General features: G+C 39.5%; 1 protein-coding gene across 8 annotated transcripts in view; it reads right to left on the bottom strand.

Annotated features, from left to right (window-relative positions):
* Window positions 1-242: 242 nt before the first annotated feature.
* Window positions 243-13,302, bottom strand: part of SHLD2 (shieldin complex subunit 2) — a 96,114-nt gene continuing 83,054 nt past the window's right edge. For all 8 annotated transcript variants that reach the window (XM_055093104.2, XM_055093101.2, XM_055093106.2 and 5 more), the window contains 3 exons: window positions 11,415-11,643; window positions 4,503-4,618; window positions 243-1,225 (listed from right to left, as the gene is read on the bottom strand). In XM_055093104.2, the coding sequence (XP_054949079.1) occupies window positions 1,026-1,225; window positions 4,503-4,618; window positions 11,415-11,643 (545 nt within the window). In that variant the 3' untranslated portion in view covers window positions 243-1,025. The remainder of the gene's footprint in view (window positions 1,226-4,502; window positions 4,619-11,414; window positions 11,644-13,302) is intronic.

Raw genomic sequence — 13,302 nt, 5'->3', positions numbered from 1 at the left:
TTAAAGCCTTGTTCTTACCTTTCTTGGTCACAGAACCCTCTGAGGATTTGTTGAAAGCTATGGATCCTTCTCCACAGAAACATGCATTTGTGTGTGTGTGCTCCCACAAAGGCATTTTGGCATATTATTTTTGAAAGAATCACAAAACTCTTGTGGTTCATTCTTAGGGAAGCCAAGTTAAAAAACAACCACCACCTCTGAACCAAAGGAATTTTTAAAAACATACACAGAGTAAAAGAAGCTTGTTCATGTCATCATGAATTTATTTTCAGGCAATATGATAATCTATTAACACTCAGCATACTCTGAACTTACAGAATAAGTACCACGCCATACTTGCTCATTAACGACTATCATTTTACATGAGCTTCTTCCACAATCACAATGAGAGAACAGATTGCTACATGTTTGCTGGTAAACACATTCAGTAAGGCACTCAAATCCTAGACACGAACTAACCACAGAACGCTCTTCCCTGCTTTAATAAATTGAAACATGATCTCATTTCCTTCATTTTCAATACTTTTTATAGAAAGACACGCTTGTCTTGAACTTGTCTAAACAGGTTTATATAAACTAATCCATTATCATTACAGTTATAATCAAGGAAATGATTTCACATTGACGGTTTTTAAGGTAGGGATAAGCGAAAGCACTGCAGCAGTTTCTGAGGGAATGTCTTCTCTGTGGTTCCCCATACTTAGTACAATGCCTGGAATGTAGCAGGGACTAAATACAGTGAACAAATGGGCAAACCTTTAATTCCCAGGGATCTGCTACATATTGCCTTGACTGGTAGATCATTTCTCCAGAAGAAAGGAAGAAACCAAAAGACAAAAACAATCTTTTTAAACCTCACAGGATTTTCTTAGAAAAAAGTTTTAATTTATATATCTAGTGCAATTCTCTTTGTAAAATATATTTCATAAAAAATCCAAAGCAAAAGCCCTGTCATTCATTTATTTCAAAAGACAAATCATTTCAGTACTTCTTCCTTGAAATGCCTGCAATTTCTTCCTCTGGCCTCAGAGATGGGCATTGGCTCCATGCTTTACAATGTCAGGATAAAATTCCAGGAGGGAGAAATCTTGTTGTAACGGATAGCTGTTTTCATCTAACACAAAAAGGCTCTGAATCTTCAATACACAAGGTTCTGCGCTGACTGCCAACAAGGAGTGGAACAGGTCTGCCACGACCATCCCATAGGTGATCTCTGAGGAAGGAACTGCAGAAGACGAAAACACAGAGCTCTCAAGATCGCTGCTAGCTTGACAGGAGCACACACATTGAATGGTTTCATTGTTTCTTTTGGTTCCTCAAGTCTCAAACCCATTTTAAATTTCTCCTCCCGGCCAGTAGCAGTGGCTCACACCTGTAATCCCAGCACTCTGGGAGACGGAGGCGGCCGGATTACTTGAGGTCAGGAGTTCGAGACATGCCTGGCCAACACAGTAAAACCCTGTCTCTACTAAAAATACAAAAATTAGCCGGGAGTGGTGGCACATGCCTGTAATCCCAGCTACTCGGGAAGCTGAGGCAGGAGATTTGCTTGAACCCAGGAGGTAGAGGTTGCAATGAGCTGAGATTGTGCCACTGCACTCCAGCCTGGGCAACAGAGGAAGACTCTGTCTCTAAATAAATAAACAGGTAAGTAAACTACTCTTTCTATACCTTCTCTTTCTAGTTACAAGCTATTGAGGCACTCCAGAGTGACGGCATGTGATCCCCCTGACACAAGAAACAGGCCCAGATAACACACCGTTCAGACCGACAGCAGTTCTGGTTATGCTGCAGTACATCAGAAGAGTGCTCTTATCCATCCACAGTTCTTATCACAGTTACTTATGCATATATTCATTTTTTATATAAAAGAATCTTGAATCGGTCACTTAAATATTTAATCTCAATAATAAAAAATACTAAAAGTATAGCTAAATGTGTTATTTTATTTTGCATTTGTCCTACACTCTTCCCCTCACTTTTTTAGGACATGTAATCAAGACATTTGGCAGGTTGTTCAATACCAGAATGACAGAGCACCATCGACCATGCTCAGACCGTACTAACCCCTTGACAATTATCACAGTCTTTCTTGGATGGGGACTACAGAGTCCTGGAGGACCAATGACATATTTTGGGGGGTATGATAATTCTCTACAATAACTTTTAAATTTTGTATTTTCACTGCAATAAACTAAAACATAACCAATATTAGTAATAGTCTGCATGGTCTGATGACCACTTTATAACCAATGACATTTTGACTTATGATCACAATCTAATTAATGCCAAGAAGTACAACTTTAATTGTCTCAAGAATGGACAAAACACTGAAGTATATGTGATATGAGAATGATGCTTCTCTAAGAGATAAAGACTAACTTACATTATGCAAAAAAGAAGAGATAGGCCGGACACGGCAGCTCACGCCTGTAATCCCAGCACTTTGGGAGACCGAGGCAGGCAGATCACCTGAGGTTGGGAGTTCAAGACCAGCCTAACTAACATAGAGAAACCCCATATCTACTAAAAATACAAAATTAGCCGGGCATGGTGGCGCATGCCTGTAATCCCAGCTACTTGGGAAACTGAGGCAGGAGACTTGCTTGAATCCAGGAGGCAGAGGTTATGGTGAACTGAGATCGCACCACAGCACTCCAGTCTAGGCAACAAGAGCAAAACTCCATCTCAAAAAAAAAAAAAAAGAGATAACACTGAAAATATATAAGTAACATTAAGAAAAGGAATGAAAATAGCCAAAAGAATAAAAATGAAATAAAGAAAATGGGGGAAAAAACGGAGAGAGGCTTCTAATTAAGATGTAGAAAGCTGGAAAAAGTGGCTCCTACCCTAACAGTTACTGGAAAAAACTGAATAAATATAAAATCATCATTTTCTTGAATACACATGAGAACCAAGGTTGTAAAACAGCCAAAAAGACTGAAACATAAGGAGACAGGTGCCTCCAGGGAGATGGAACAGGAGCACAGGTTCCCTTGGGGCAGGCCTTGGGAAGAAGACAGGTCCTCCATACAGGCAGGAAAGAAGAATGTGATTAATTTTTATTAATTAATTGCAAAAAGCCAATGAACTGCCAGTGTCAGCAACATAAGGAACATCTGCATCCTCACAGGCTCTTCCACATAGTACGTCTCACCTCCACCAGGTGCTCATAAGACTGGGGGCAGGGCAAGACATCAGAGAAAGCTTCCAACTACAAAACACAAAACACCATCTGGCCTTCCCTTTAAGGAACAAAAGCCTTCAACTGCTGGAGGAGGGACACCAAATCCTGTTGCCCCAGGGTACAGGTGAGGAACCAGTACAGATGGGGGAAAGAAAAAAGAAAAAAAACCCTCCATCCTGGGGGAGGACTGAAAAACCACCCTGGGTCAAGACCATTAGTGGTCCCCTACTGCTGGGGCAGGGCCAGGACCACACAAGACCCACTAAAGGCACAAGACAGAGCTCAGCTGCCATGCCACATAAGGGACAGGGCTACCAAGAAAGCGCCATATGCAACATCCTGTATAAGACTGGGGCTGGACCAGAATCAAAGAGGAACAACCCTGCTCCCGCCCACCAGGTTAGGATGCACCAAATAACAACCAACAAAAGCTTGTGCAACTTGGGGAGGTGCAAGAACGTGGAAAGAAACTTTCTCTGAGGCCCAGGTGCAGAGTGGAGGGCTATGCTGATGGTGGAGCAGGAATACTGGGGAACCACTTCCCACCATAAGCACAAGATAATTTGAAACCAGTGGTGACCTGAAGGTAACCAGAGAAACAACAAAACCTGAATCCAACTCTACTTATGACAAGACTGACCATCCTGCTCACCCCTCACCTCCAGTAAAGGACCAGAAGAGGCATGCCTGTTTCCAGGTACAAATACTATTTACCTCTGTTTGTACTGTTCTACTTAATATATGCAATGTTCAGCATTCAACCCAAAATTACTAGACACCCCCAACTAAAAAAAAAACACGAAGAACAATCTACTATTGAAAGATAAAGCAATCACAGAACCAGATTAGCTCATCAGCTTAGAGGATCTGAGGCTAATGAGAACAGGAATGGAGTTTGAATACCTGACAAATATATTATCTTTGTTTTATTCTTAGCCACTGACAACTAAGACATCACGGTTGAAGATCTTGCAAATCCATTCCACTGACAGTGGACTATCTTCATATATATTATGTCACACACTCATTGACTTCACTCTTATAAAACTAGAGTTAAGTAAAATAGTTTCTGCTTACCAACAGGAAATGTAGGTTAAGAAGAAATTAGGTGCCTCCCGCTGTTCATGTACTAACAGGTGTAAAGCAAGTCAACCTTCTAACTTACATAGGCTTATATTTCACTTAAGCTAAATTATCCTTCTGTTTTCATATGGACAGAAAAGCTCTTAATTTAAAGTACAGTGCTCTTTCTGTTCCGATATACCATTTATACTCCTGAATAAAACAACTTCTTGATGGCACACTGATATATTACCTATCACTCTGTTGAGGCAGTCTGCAGAAATGTTGAGAAGAATCTTCTCTATCAGCTTTGATTCTACACGGATGCAAACATCATGTCTTCCATCAACGGCAGTCATTAACGCTGGCCTACAAAAGAGTAAACAACACAGGACCTTCAAAAAGATTTTCAAATAAAAGAAATGCTTAAATGAAAAATAATTCCAAAAAGCACTTGGTTTTTATGCAGGATTAATTTTAATGCCTAAAACAACTCTAGGATGTTCTGTGACATCCTAGAAGGAAAAAAAGGTGTTTTTTTTTCCCCAAGAGCTTCAAATGATAAATTACTACATTTTATTTATTCTATATCCATTTTTAAATTTCAGATACTAATATAAAAATAAACTGTTTTATAAATTATTTTTAGAAATGAAAATAAAAATAATAATCACATATTTCACAATCACAATTTCAAGTTACTTTTTTCAACTGAATTCTTTCCTATCAGAAATAAACTGTTTTGCATATCAATAAACAGGGAACTGGATTAACAATTTTCAGTGCATCCTACATCTTAATGCTATGTAGCTGATAAAAAGAATGAAGAACATTTGCAAGTGCTATTAGGGAAGGAGCACCAGGATAGACTCTAGGGAACAACAATATGAACAATATTCTTCTGTCCACATGCTTCTAAAGAAAGGGATACACATGTGCTGGGATGAACATAATAAATCACTGGAAGGACATACAAAAAACCTTCTCACCAGCAATGGAAGCAGCACTGGTGGGAGAGGGTTGGATGGTGAAGGAGACTTTCACTCTTTGTTTTGTAACCTCCTATGTAGTGTGCATTTTAATCATGGCATGTGGTACCTATTTTATAACTACATTGATTTTTAAAAAATAAATTGAGAACAGAATTCAGAAACAGGCTCATTAGCAGGGGAATTTAATGTAACAGAGCTAAAACATAACTACTGATTTTCCCCCTAAAAACCCACTTCCCCCTTTATTCACACGATGACTCTATGTTCCTTCCTCTTTTCACTCTACACTCTTTCCTCAGCCTCTCTCTCCCTCCATTATTTATTTCAACAAATATAAACTGAGTATCTATCATGGACTGTGGTAAGTGCTGGGTACCCACTAGTGAAAAAGACAAATCTGGTTCCGTCACTCAAGGAACGTAAAACTGTAGAGGGATAGGAAGAAATTGGGCATGCGCGGTGGCTCATGCCTGTAATCCCAGCGCTTTGGGATGCCAAGGTGAGGAGGACTGCTTGAGGCCAGGAGTTTGAGACCAGCCTGGGCAACACAACGAGACCTCATCTCTACAAAAAGAAGAAGAAAGAAAATAAGCTTTTCAACAGTGGTGCCAAGGTGACTAAACAGGGATGGAACAGTCTTTTCAAAAATTCACGCTGGGACAACTAGATATCCACATGCCAAAAAACAAAATTACACCCCTTCCTTATCAACCATATACAAAACTTAACTCAAAGTAGATAATAAACCTAAATGTAGGAGGTAAAACTACTAAACTCTTAGAAGAAAATACGGGAGCAAACCTCCATAACCTTGACTTAGAAATGACACCTTTCTTAGATACGACCCGAAAGCATATGCAACAAAAAGAAAAACGGAATAAGAAGTACTGGCAAGAATATGGGGAAATTACAACCCTCATATTGCTGATGAGAATGTAAAATTGTGCAGCAATTTTGGAAAACAGCCTGGTAGCTCCTCAAAAGGTTAAACAGACAGTTACCATATGACCCAGCCATTCCACCACTCCTAAATATATACCCAAGAGAAATGAACACACATATCCACACAAAAACTTGTACACAAATGTTCACAGCAGCATCATTCATAATAGCCAAAGAGTAGAAACAACCCAATTGTCCATCAACTGATGAATGGATAAATAAAATGTGGTATATGCATACAATACAATATTATTTTGCAATAAAAAGGAATGAAGTCATGATACATGCTACAACATGGATGGACCTTGAAAACATCATGCTAAGTGAAGCCAGTCACAAAAGATCACATATTATATAATATTTATATAAAATATCTAGAACAGGCAAATCTATAGAGACAGAAAGCAGATTCGTAGTTGCCATAGGTTGAGGGGCATGGGGAATGGAGAGTGACTGCTAATGAGTATGAGGCTTTGTAAAGGGCTGGGTGATGAAAATGTCCTAACTGGTTGTGGTGATAGCTACACAGCCCTGGGAATATACTACAGCCATTGAATTGTACATTTCAGAAGATTAATTTGATGGTATATGAATTTTAACTTCAGTAAAAATGTTTTTTAGAAAAAACAGTATGCAACTACAAATTACAGTAAGCACACCCAGGCTACTATAACAGAAAATAAAGAAGAGTGGTTAGGAAAGGCCTCTCTGATAAAGCAGCATTTAATCTAAGACATGAAGAAACCAGCCTTGTGGAGTCAGACAGAGGGAAGACATTCAAGAACATCCTAAGGAGAAAAATCAAAATGAAGAACTGAAAGAAGGCCACGTGGCTAGAGTGCTGGACGACAGGGGAGTGGCAGCAGATGAGACTGCAGAGGAAACAAGCATAAGGAGACGACTGATGGGTGAAGCAAAGGCAAAGGGTAATCACACTGCCAACGGGTGGAGAATAAAGGGGAGGAGGCAAGGCCAGGAGGAGCCCCACCAAGAGACTGCTGGTGTGCTGGTTTGCGCAACAGGTCGTAGGGACTCAGATGAGGCCTGAGTGATTCCAGACCAGCAGGCACTGACTTTCCATTTTGGTTTCACAGTAATTGAGGTTCAGCTAGGGGAAGGTAAACAGGGATGCCACATGCCCCGCAGCATGTGGGATGTGGTACATAATGAGAAACTGTCCTGAGAAAAATGTCAACACTGCCCCTGCTGAGATACACAGGACTAAGATGTTAGCAGTGGAGATGGAAAAAAGTGGATGAATTTGTGATATAGTTCTGAATGAAAATTCCTAGGACTTGCTAATAGATTAGATAGGGGAGGTAGGGAAGAGAAAATGATGCGACGATTGTGCCCAGGTTTCCAGCCTAAATAATTGGGTAGATGGTGTGCCATTTTCCAGAAAGTATAAAAATGAAGAGAACTAGATTTGAGTGTGGTTAGGAAAAACAAGAGTCTATTGTGGGTATGTTTAAATGTGAGATGGACGTCAAGCAAAGAATTTGATACCTGACTACTGGAGCCTGGAGGAGAAAATCAGGGTGAAGATGTTAAGTACAAATACGAAAACAGCTGTGACCATCCAGGCAGAATGTACAGAAAGAATAAGAGGAAGGACACAGACGAGAGCTCAAGATTAACCCCAGCATTTAAAGAGGGGGTAGAAGAGGCTGAGAAAGAAGGGCCTGAGAGACAGGTTAGAAAGCAAGGAGGAGGCTGTTTCAAGAAGGAGGAAGTGGACTGACATGCTGAATATAACTGAGAGCAGTTAGAGCAAGGAAAGAAGTATCCATGCCTCAGGCAACATCAAAAGTGTAACTTTGACAAAAGCAGCTTCTGCAGCATGGTAGGAGTAGAATGGAATAACTGAAGTGAAACTGAAGACATAATAGGGGAGAGAGAGTATATTTACAACTCTTTAACAAAGTTTGGCTGGGTATAAAACAGAATAGAAAAACGAAGGGATAAGAGGGAGATGTAATGTTAATGGATGATTTTGTTTGTTTTTTAATAAGAGAAATATGGGAGTGTCTTTATAGGCTAGTGAGAATAATCCATTATGAGAGGTAATCACTGAAGATTAAGAAGGAAAAACAAAACAGGGTGCAGAAACCAAGCAAAAGTTCAATTACCACAGATAACCTTATAAGCCTAGCCAAGACTTCTCTTGCAAATTGCATTTCTTTACATCTAACCACTTTCCAACTTGTTACCTCTCAGGAACTCAAGCTCAATATGATCAACATTTCTCCCAAGGTTACTTGTTTTAATAAATAATCTTATTGTTCACCCAAGTGTCAATGATTTGCAATGTACCTGTGCTCTCTCTTTACCTACCAATCACTACATCTTGCAAACTATTTTCCGACCATTCTCAAATCTGTCCACTTCTTTTTATTCCTACCACTTCCTCTCTAGTCAAGCCACCATCATCTCCCCTCCAAAATAAGGCAACAGCCTCTTACCGCTTCTCTGCACTAGCTTCATTCTAATCCACTCTCCAATGCACAGCTAAACTCACTTCTGATGAACAGAATTTGGTAGAAGTGATGCCACATGACTTCTGAGTCTAGGTCACAAAAAGGCTGACTTCCATCTGGAACTCTCTTTCTTGCCTTTCCTGCTCTGAGGAAATGAGCTGCCACTTTGTGAGAACATTCAGGCAGCCCGTGGAGACACCCAAGTGAAGAGGAACTCAACTTGCCAGCCATATGAATGAGCCACTTTGGAAATGAATCCTCCAGCCCCAGTCAAGCCTTCAGATGACTGCAGCCCCAGCCTACACCTTGACTATAACCTCTTGAGAGACCCAAACATTTCCTAGTGCTGCCTAAATAGGAGCCTTAATTGTGGTTTGACCTGCTGGGGTTTTTTGCTTCTAGTACAGAAAAATAAATGTATTTCTTGTATTGCAAAAATGTAAATCTGAATATTCTGTAGAAACATTGTTAAAAATGGTATTTGAGTTTTATGATAGCTTGAAGAACAGGAACTATGCTATCTACATGTTAATTTAATAAATGTCTGTGGCCTCGTATGAGACTCCAATGCAATATCTAATGTTGCTTCCATTGGAAAATCAGCTCCAAGTTACAACCAATGTAAAATATGATCAACCCACTCATAGTCTGGGACTGTTATGCCACACAAATGTTCATTAAGTGTTTCTTAAATGGACTACCAAGCTTCTTGGGCACAATAAGTCTACTTAGGTCAAGTAGTATAACATCCACAGTACATATGTGATATGTGAACATACGTGGATTCCTAATAAATATTTGACTGAGTCTTAGAAAAATAATCAATGAGAGTTTTCTCTTATTCAGTTTGCTGATTGATTTATGTAGATGATTTTGGAGTCACATACTTGATAACTTGAAGGGAGTTTGTTAATTTCAATATTTTCTTTTCAAGGAAACCATATAATCTGGACTCTAATAACAATTTAAAGGCTTTTAGGCTGTACTTGGTGGCTCACACCTGTAATTCCAGCACTTTGGGAGGCTGAGACGGGTGGATCACCTGAGGTCAGGAGTTCGAGACCAGCCTGACCAACATGGAGAAACCCTGTCTCTATAAAAATACAAAATTAGCCAGGCGTGGTGGCACATGCCTGTAATCCCAGCTACTTGGGAGGCTGAGACAGAAGAATCACTTGAACCTGGGAGGCAGAGGTTGCGATGAGCTGAGATCGCACCAGTGCACTCCAGCCTGGGCAACAAGAGTGAAACTCTGTCTCAAAAAATAAAAAAAAAAGGCTTTTAAATAAATATAAAATAATAATTCTTGCCTTAACATGACCATTCAACATTCTAGTAAGACAAACTAGCACTACATCTTTAATGTGGTATAGTTTAGGAAGAGATCTTAAATACCTCATACTAGTTATGCCATAATCAGGTGATACTGATCTGTGAAGTCCTTCTCTTGAACAGTCATTTTGTAAACTAAAGATTCAAAGGCCCTCCTCCCCATAAGGAATAGTATTGAGCAACATTTTTGTCCAATAAATGCTTATATTGAATAGAAACATTTGGAATGACATAAATAAGTCACCTATACATACTTTTGAGGGGCCTTAACTATTAAGAAATCAATGTTGTTTGTTACATACCATGCATTTTTTGTTTTGATTTTGAGACAGGGTCTCACTCTGCTGCACAAGCTAGAGTGCAGTGGTGCAAACATAGCTCACTGTAACAATCGATCTCCTGGGCTCAAACAATCCTCCCGCCTCAGCCTCCCAAGTAGCTGGGACTACAGGCCTATGTCACCTGCCCAGCTTTTTTTTTTTTTTTTTTTTTTTTTTTTTTGGTAGAGATGGGGTTTCCCTATGTTTCCCAGGCTGGTCTTGAACCCCTGGGCTCAAGTGATCCCCCCACCCCGGCCTCCCAAAGTGCTGGGATTACATGCGTGAGCCACCACACCCAGCCTACCATACATCTTAATTCAATCTTCTTTTCCACAAAAGCAACTTTCACAGTAATAGCAAAATTCATTCACTTATTTATAACAAACATAATATCTGTAAAGAGAAATAAGGTTTACAAATTAAGCTTCTATAACTTTTCTTGAAGTATGCCATGATAACATGTGGAATATATCTGAATTTAGTTTTTAGATACCGCAATATTTAGAAATAATCATAAGGAGCATAAAACACTGAGTGCTATTTTGTAAACACATGTAATTTATGAGGTAAAGAGAAAAATATCTGAGCTTTTGACTACCTATTATTCAAAAAACAATGTGTTTTTCACTGAGCTGATTAGCAGTTTTACCATACAACATTTATTTGCTAGCTTTAATTTCTAAGGTAAAGGTGGGAAAATAGCTTAAATGTCTTACTAGCTTCCACAACAACTCAGAGGTGAGAGCATATGATACTTTTAGCCTTTAAATTCTAATTATATGTTAAGGTGGGAAAATGAGTTATTTATGAGCATTTAGATTTTGGTTAAAAAGTAAACCGAGGAAAATGTTTCTTTGGTACAGCTGTTTGAAGACAATAAAATCTCCCAATTACTGCTTTAAGAAATTCCTATCTTTAAGAAATTCCTATAACGATTCCTGGGTAATTTTTGCTTCCATAAATAGCTATCTATCACTCGGAAAATTTTATTCTCTTCGACTAGCTCTAGTTAATTATTTTTAGAAAGTAAGGGTTTACAGACTAATTTTTCCAGATCTATAATAATTATTTTCCATCAAATTGGCTTGCTTAGTTGCCTTACCTATAATATATTTTCTTCATAGTAAATGGCAAGCAGCTAAAACATTGTTTGTAGATCCTGTTCTCATCTGTTTCTAGTTCCAATCCACATTTTGCACAGCCAGTATATACGATGTTGGGAAGAGAAGAAAAAATACTCTTCAGAGAACTGTGAGCATTTAGAGCTATCTTCTGAGCTGCTGTAATAGGAAATGCCAGCTCTGAAATCTGGGCTTTAATTAGAACCACTCCTACAAACAACAAACAGATATATTATAAATTATTGGGCCAAAATTATAACTTTAATTTACAAACATGGCTAATTTTATAGTTGATTTACAGTCACTTGTAGTAAAAGGATACACTGAGGTCTTGTTCTTCGTCTTCTTTACTATTTTCCTAGAATCTAAGGGCAGGGATGTCTGGCTGCAACTGAGAGCAGTTTACTTGGCTAATTTGGCTGAACATGTGATGTTTCCTTCCTTCCCCATCCTCTGGAATCAGGCAAAATAAGTTCAATACCTCCTTTAGAAGAAATCCCTTCGAATACTTGAAACTAGCTAACATGTCCTCTCTCCTTGCCCTGTCTTCTTTTAAACTGATCATAGTGAAAAGCCAAATAGGGGCCGGGCGCAGTGGCTCACGCCTGTAATCCCAGCACTTTGGGAGGCCGACGCGGGCAGATCACGAGGTCAGGAGATCGAGACCATCCTGGCTAACATGGTGAAACCCTGTCTCTACTAAAAATACAAAAAATTAGCCAGGCGCGGTGGCTGGCGCCTGTAGTCCTAGCTACTCGGGAGGCTGAGGCAGGAGAATGGCTTGAACCCGGGAGGTGGAGCTTATAGTGAGCCGAGATCGCACCACTGCACTCCGGCCTGGGCAAAAGAGCGAGACTCCGTCTCAAAAAAAAAGCCAAATAGGAGGTGAACTTTTCTTCTTCTCTCTACCTAAAAATATCAATAGCCTGTTCTCTTTTAAACTTTTTTCCAACTTTCCGCTCACCATTATCATCTATATACTCTGGGTGTGGGTTATAAAAAGTTCTCATTAATCGTTTCTCAGGTGACTCACAAGAAACCTCAAGCATATTCATAATTCACTGCTAATGGCTCATCCATTCACCAGTAAACAAATACTGAATATCTACTATCTCCCAGACATTATTTTTTCCTAATTTACTTTCGTCTTACTGTGTACTGGTGAGGTCTATGAGTTTTCCTGAGCATTATTCTCCCTTTTTCCATAGTCAATTTAAAGGCTTCTTTAAGCCTTAAGCCTTCAAATTTGTTCTTCTTCATCCACTTAGAAGTAAGAACACTCCACGTCAAGAACTAATCACTCTAGTCTCCTACTGTTTTCTGGTTATCTCTTTCAGAGTCCAGTTAATGATGAGTCTTCTGTTCTTAACTTCATTTGCTTTAGTCTTTCAATGCCCAAAGATGGTTTCATCATCTCTTCCAATTGTGTCACATATCCCTACATGAGTTAGCAGGAGTGTGTAGCGATCGAATATGTAACAAACTGTAGAAGATTCAATACCACATCTTTCCAAAGACATGTCAAATCACTACAAAATTATTATTATTTTTTTTGTTTGTTTTGAGACAGTCTCACTCTGTCGTCCAGGCTAGAGTGCAGTGGTGCAATCTTGACTCACTGCAGTCTCAACCTCCCTGAGCACAAGTGATCCTCCCACCTCAGCTTCCTGAGTAGCTGGGACTACAGGCACACACCACCACACCTGGCTAATTTTTGTATTTTTTTGTGGAGATGGGGATTTGCTATGTTGACCAGGCTGGTCTCCAACTCCTGGGCTCAAGTGATCCACTCTTCTTGGCCTCCCAGAATGCCGGGATTACAGGCTTGAGCCAATGTGTCTGGCCTAAAAAATTATGTAAAAAAAAAAA

The sequence above is a fragment of the Pan paniscus genome, chromosome 8, assembly GCF_029289425.2.
Source record: "Pan paniscus chromosome 8, NHGRI_mPanPan1-v2.0_pri, whole genome shotgun sequence".
Taxonomy (NCBI): Eukaryota; Metazoa; Chordata; class Mammalia; order Primates; family Hominidae; genus Pan; species Pan paniscus.
This window is presented reverse-complemented; position numbering and strand designations above follow the sequence as displayed.